General features: G+C 34.0%; 1 protein-coding gene across 8 annotated transcripts in view; it reads right to left on the bottom strand.

Annotated features, from left to right (window-relative positions):
* GPHN (gephyrin) overlaps positions 1–6,804 on the bottom strand; it is a 767,219-nt gene that overhangs the window by 396,274 nt on the left and 364,141 nt on the right. For 6 of the 8 annotated variants that reach the window (XM_011994243.1, XM_011994246.1, XM_011994241.1 and 3 more), the window contains exon 4: positions 4,543–4,635. The exons of 1 other annotated variant lie outside the window; for it this stretch is intronic. In XM_011994243.1, coding sequence (XP_011849633.1) covers positions 4,543–4,635 — 93 coding nt within the window. Of the gene's footprint in view, positions 1–4,542; positions 4,636–5,762; positions 6,008–6,804 lie in introns of those variants that run through there. One more of the 8 variants, XM_011994249.1, reaches the window with a different exon arrangement.

The raw sequence follows: 6,804 nt of genomic DNA, 5'->3' as shown, positions 1-6,804 counted from the left end.
AAAAAAAAAAAAAAAAAGGAAAAAAAGCAAGCAATCTATTATTAAAAACCATTTTTTATTATCAAAACAAAATTCTAAAAAGTTGATGAGTGAGAACTGTCATGATTTTATATGTAAGTTTTGATAGCATCTCATATTTACAGGCAGGCAGAAGGCTAGAAGGCATGCAAGTATCAGATGAACCATATTCTATGACGCAGGGCCTAAAAATACTAAATTCATAATTTAGGAAAATCAATTCTGATAGCCCTATTCCTATAAAATATGTAATAAAGAAGATAAACTTTACTAAACTTGATATTCTATTCTCATTTTTAATAGACGTAGAGGGAAATCTGTTGATTAAATTTTTCATTTTATCTAGAGCTCATACCCATTGACAAAATCTTTGGATTTTTTTTTTCATTCATCATATTCATCATTTTCATCCTTCATTTTTTTTTCTTACAACACACACATCCTACAAACAATTTTCCTTTGTGCTTTACAGATTAAGATAATTACTGACAATTATTGACTATAAAACATTAGGATTTTTAAGGGAGAAGTTTTACATTGTTTTACTTTTATCAAATTAGTATTTGTGCTTTCTACCAATAACTTCTGACCTCATTAAAAAATATTTGCAATCCTGATGTATACAATATAGGTAAATGTGTCTAGAAACAGCTGCTTCTCTTTAGATCCAACTATCAAAACAGACAAACTACTATATAATTCAGGTACAGAATTATACTTCTAAATTCCTATCTGATACGTCAATATTATATGTTAGATATTATAAGAACTGCAACTACTCTAGGGTGTAAAGTAAAAGGGAAATTAGTAGAATTACTTTTTAGTGGGCCTATATTGATTTTATGTTTGCTTATTTATTATTTATTTTATTGGTATTATTTAATAGCCCATGAGTGCTACAAACTTTTGCCATATTCATATCATATGTATTTATATACACATATAAAATATGAAGTGAACCTATTAAAGATCAAGTTATTCACAATCAGGTAAATTGCTTCTTTTCAAAAACAGATATTAGAGAAGACATATTTATGTATATTTTAAATCCATTTAAGAAACCCCTAATATAATTTTACCTATGTAGCTGCTATAGGTATATATGAATGTAAGAGCACCTCAATAGTTTTCAAATAACTGAAAAACTTTAAGAATAAAATACTGCTCAATTTCTGAATAATGAAATATACAATACCATGGAAACAGACACTTGTCAACTAGTAGTACCAAAAAAGAAAAGAAAAAAAACCCAGATACTAGAACAGCAGAAATTTAAGATTTGTGATTTATATAATATAGACATGGAAGAGATCAAATATGAAGCTTACCCTATCAAAATGAAGAAATAAGTTAACAAGATTCTAAAGATTTCATGGACATACCTTAAATCAAGTAAAAGGCTATAGTTGTCTATTTGGTATTACATACAAAAAAGAAAAACTATCAAATGTGTCCATTTGGTGGTTACAAAAGTTACATCGCAACAAATAAAAAAATTTGACTCTTATAAATTAACTCTTACATAAAATACCAGGAATAGTTCTCATTGAACAGTCACAGCCACCTTGGTAAATAGGTGCTTTTATTTCCCTTGCTTTATAGAAAACTAAGGCACAGAGTGGTTAAATGACTCGTCTCAATAGAGGTATAGGAGAAAAATACATTTGGTCTTTGTTCTTGATTCCTGACTTACTATAGAACTCATAAAACCCTTGGGAATTTCCTGAGTGATAGGAGTAGAGAGTGTCTTTTGTTATTCCTAACAAACCCTTTGCACCCCCCTCCTGCCTCCCTGTTTTTTTTGAGACAGGATCTCTCTCTGTCACCCAGGCTGGAGTGCAATGGTGTGACCTCTGCTCGCCACAACCTCTACTCTCAGGTTCAAGTGATTCTCATGCCTCAGCTACCCGAGTAGCTGGGATTACAGGTGTGTGCCACCACACCTGGCTAATTCTTTGTATTTTGAGTAAAGACGTGGTCTTCACTTTGTTGGTCAGGCTTGTCTTGAACTCTTGGCCTCAACTGATCCACCTGCCTGGGCCTCTCAAAGTGCTGGGATTACAGGCATGAGCCCCTGTGCCAGGCCCAAACCTCTTCAGATCACACCTGAGTTTATGCTAATGAGATTACTTAGGGTGCCTGCCTAGATAGCCTCAGGATGGGGCTGGTCTGGTCATTGGAAAGTCTAAGTTGTTAGAACATTGGAATTTTCAGTTCCACCCACTGAGGGGTGCGGTTGGAGATTGGGCTCTATAAAATCTCTTGAACAATGGGATTCAGAGAGCTTCCAGAGTGATGAACTCATCAAGGTGCTGGAGGGGTTCTAAATACTGAGAGGGGGTGGAACCTCCTTGCCCCTATACCTTGCCCTGTGCATCTCTTGCATTTGGCTATTCCTAAATTGTATCCTTCATAGTAAACTGGTAAGCATAAGTAAAGTGTTTCCAGGAGTTTTTGGACCTATTCTAGCAAATTAGTGAATCTGAAAATGGGGGGTTATGGGAACCAGCGGACTTTGTAGTCACGTAGGACAGAATTTTGAGTAGCCTGGGGATCTGGTACTTGCCACTGGCATGTGACGTGAAGGTAATCTTGTGGACTGAGCCCTTAAATCTACGGAGTCTAGTACTAATTCCTGGTAGGTAGTGTCACAACTTAATTGAAATAAAAAGAAGGACATCTGATATCTGTTGAAGTTGAAGAATTGGCTGGTTCGAGTGAAAAAACCCAAATAGCATCAGAAGTGTGAGTAAAAACACTCCATCTATGGTCACCTTGTTGATAAATAGCAGAGCCAAAATTCAAAGGTTTGAATTTTCAGCATAGCATTTTGTATTAACTGGAAGCCTCATAGGATATAAAACATTTTGTGATGTAAATTATTTCCCCACAATGAATTATCCAAGGAATTAAAAATAATACTGTTATTTGGTTATGAATGAATTTTCTGGTGAAATTTTTTCTATTTTTCTGTTATGGAAAAATATGAAAATATCAAACCATCACACAAAAAATAGGCATATGTAAATCCAAAGTGATTTACTAAAACACTTAAGACAGCACCCAAATTCCAAAAATCCATATCTTAACATAAGTAGTCAATGTTCTCACAAAGAAACAAAAGATAAGCACACCTCTGCAGGAGATGGCTTCCTTCCCAATTGTACTTTTTCAGTTAGTCATAGCATAAAAGAAATGTAAAACTTGGCCAAAGAACCATTAACTATAGAAGCCAGAAGCTAAATAAATTGTGTAAGGATGACTTCATTTATGCAGTTGAAGTTAACCTCTCAATACAGCTTGATTTTGATTGTTTTAAAAGCCAAAACTATTTTATTTAAAACCCTAATTATAATAATATCAAAAGTTTATGTACCATGGTTTTTATATAGAGGAATAGAAAAACAATACTTCTTAAAAATGCATTTTCATATAGTACAGCAGCAGTTCTCAAAGTCTGAAAGTATGGTCTATGGTCCAACAACAACATCTACATCACCTGGGGCCTTGTTAGAAATACAGATTCTCAAGATCCATTGCAGCTTTACTGAATCAGAAACTCTAGGGGTGGGGGGTCAAGCAATTTGTGTTTTAGTAAGTCCTCTAGTTGATTTTGATGCAGGATAAAGTTTGAAAACCATTGTACTATTATAAGAAGGCCAGTAATTATTTAATAGATGCAGAGCAAAAGTACCTTGTGGTATGTTAATAAGGTAATAGATACAATAGTGTACTGATTTGAAATAGAAAGACATAGTAAATATTAAGTTGAAATTGATCCAAGAAACACATTTGGTTGGGGGTTTGGGGACGTAAAGGAAACTGTCACAATTGGTAATATAATTTTATGTATGGCTCTGAGGTGACAACTGTGGTTTATGGCTTCCTTAAAGAAAAAATACACTCCCCTCCCATATTAGTTAATAGTGCTTATTCTTCATTCTTTCCCTAATTTTTCTTTCTATATATAAACAAGTTGAAGATGATTCATGTGTTCTTCAGCCTAGATATTAATTCTACTTTTGGGCTCATTAAATTCTGCATTTAAATGCTGTTCACATTTAGAATTGTGGAAAATATATCCCTTTTCAACAAAAGTACTGTAAAATCAGTATATTCTATTGCAGTCATCTTACTGTAATTTTAGACAAATGACAAGGGTACCTCAAGAAAAGAATTATATTGACAAAGCACATCAGACCAGATGCCATGCTAACCATCAGAATTCTGCTATCACTTCCTTTGGAAATGTGCCTAAAATTAGGCTGACATCAAGCAAATGACAGATTACCTCTGGATCAGTTTAATCTTCCTCATATTGTATCATTTCTAGTTTAAGCCCAAAGAAAAAAAGTCAAGAAACATTTTTCACAATTCATCCACAGCAGAATTTTCACATTATTAGAACTACAAGTTATTTGTTATGCCTAGCAAAGTTATAAAAATAATATAAATATAGTAAAAAGGATTTAAAAAAACATGATTAGTTTAATCCTTGAATATGAAAAGGCATGTACATCTTACCTCTGGAGTGACATCTCGTGGTGCAAACCCTGTTCCTCCAGTTGTTAATATCAAATTAAGTTCCTTTTCATCACACCAATCTATCAGGGTTTCCTGAAAGAAAACAATAGTATAGTCATGTGCAGAAGAACTTGCCTGCTTGCTCAAAACATCCCAGTCCTCGGACACTTGGTATTCAGCGAGGAAACAGATTCTTTTCAACAGCCAGTAAGAAAACTTTTAAGCACAATTCATGGAACAGTTTCACTCTTGATCAAAAGGCACTGAAATTTTGAGTACTTATTTTATTAATTATAGAAAATGAGGATGCAAGTATCAAATTCTTGAAAGTAAATAAAACATAAGAAAAACCGTAAATAAAGAGCTTATAATTAATGGCTTATCTGAAGTTCTTTTTAGCCATTCAAAAGACACTACTATGACAGTTACAGAGATTAGAATTACATATCATAAAATTCTGGAGCTGGCAGGGTCTTTAGCAGATGTGCCTCTTTATTTTCTAATGAGCAACTGAAGTACAATGTGCTTAAATAATTCACAAAGTTACACACCTCGTTTGTAACAAAGTGAACTAGGATCTCCATCTGCTGACTTTTCCTATTCTTGCTAATTCTATCAACCGATCCTACATTTTAGCCATTTGCTAAGAAGGGCAATTAAGTGCTCATTAAATTATAATCATATACTTGCATTGGTATTATATTGTTTCATCATGTTTTTACAATTCAGAGTCAAAATTTAAAAATATAATTCATCATTTAATTGCCAATAACTCGTGTGAAATACAAATAGCAGGCTGATACTGAGATGTACAATACAGTGCTCTCAGTTCTCAAATTCATCAGTGACACAAAATGTAGGATGATTATTTAGAATAAATCCAAGACCTAAAAAATGATTTTTTCCCCTTTCTTTGCAGATCTGTGTTTTATTCTGGTATATAGAAATGCAGAGCTCAGAGCTCTAAATAAAGGAAACTTTTCTGTGCAATGATTAATGAATGGCAACAAACTATTTTTTAAAAACATAAATTGTAGATAACTGAGAGCCCATCTAAAGAATTTTTATCCCTGATATAGTTATAATTTTGTTCTGAGAAAGCCCCTCAAAAATCAATGATTACTATAATAAAGGTGCTTATAAAGTGGTTTCATAAACCAAAGCTAAAACTTCAATTGTCTGTGCTTCATTTTAAAAAGTAGAAAAGCTTAAATACTCACTCTTATAAATAGCTCTCTATTCTTTCCAGTATATAAAAAAAAAACAGCCGGGAGCAGTGCCTGTAATCCCAGCACTTTGGGAGGCCGAGGCGGGTGGATCACGTAAGGTCAGGAGTTCGAGATCAGCCTGGCCAACATGGCAAAACCCCGTCTCTACTAAAAACACAAAAATTGGCCAGGCATGGTGGAGTACACCTGTACGTCCAGCTACTCAGGAGATTGAGGCAAGAGAATCACTTGAACCTGGGAGGCGGAGGCTGCAGTGAGCTGAGATCGTGTCACTGAACTCCAGCCTAGGTGACAGAGTGAGACTCTGTCTCAGGAAAACAATAAACAAAAAACAAAACCACGGTTGATACCACAACTCAGCAATGTGTAGATTAACTGTCTTTGTTTTCTGACTGATGTATCCTAGAACACCTTAGATCTCTTTGTAACATTCCTAAGTACTTCCATTATGGAAGTGAAATGCCTGTGCCACAGTTTTCTCACCTCTGATCGCAATCCATTTATATCAGATCTTGATAAAAAGTGATATGAAATCTAAGTTGCATCAACAAAATATCTAAACACCAAAATGTTTATATCAAATACCAACTTTCAGTATTAATATTAAGAGGGTATTCAAACTTTCAAATTTTAAGATGCTAATAAAGATAGTAAAAATGGTCCCTTTATACTGAAGAATGCTCCTGTTTTGCCTCAGGTAATACTTCCTTATAAGATAATTCATCTGTTGACTAAGTAAAAATTTATGAAGTATCTACCATGTATTAAGTGTTAAAAGTTAAAAATAAGAGGAACACTGACTCAGATTTCAAAGAGCTAATAATCAAGTAATGGTTCTCAACCTTGGGTGCACAATGGAATTAACTGTGGAGCTTTAAAAAATATTTGGGCCTCACCTCTTTGGTATAGCTTGGGCGCTGGGATTTTTAAAAGCTTCCCAGGTAATTCTAAAATGTAGCCAGCAACTGAAAACTACTAGTCTAAGAAGACAATCTGTTCAATTACTCAAGGGTAAATTTCACAGATAGTTGAG

Source organism: Mandrillus leucophaeus, unplaced genomic scaffold (genome assembly GCF_000951045.1).
Source record: "Mandrillus leucophaeus isolate KB7577 unplaced genomic scaffold, Mleu.le_1.0 Scaffold448, whole genome shotgun sequence".
Taxonomy (NCBI): Eukaryota; Metazoa; Chordata; class Mammalia; order Primates; family Cercopithecidae; genus Mandrillus; species Mandrillus leucophaeus.
The sequence above is the reverse complement of the archived record's forward strand: the minus strand, read 5'-3'. Positions and strand labels throughout refer to the sequence as shown.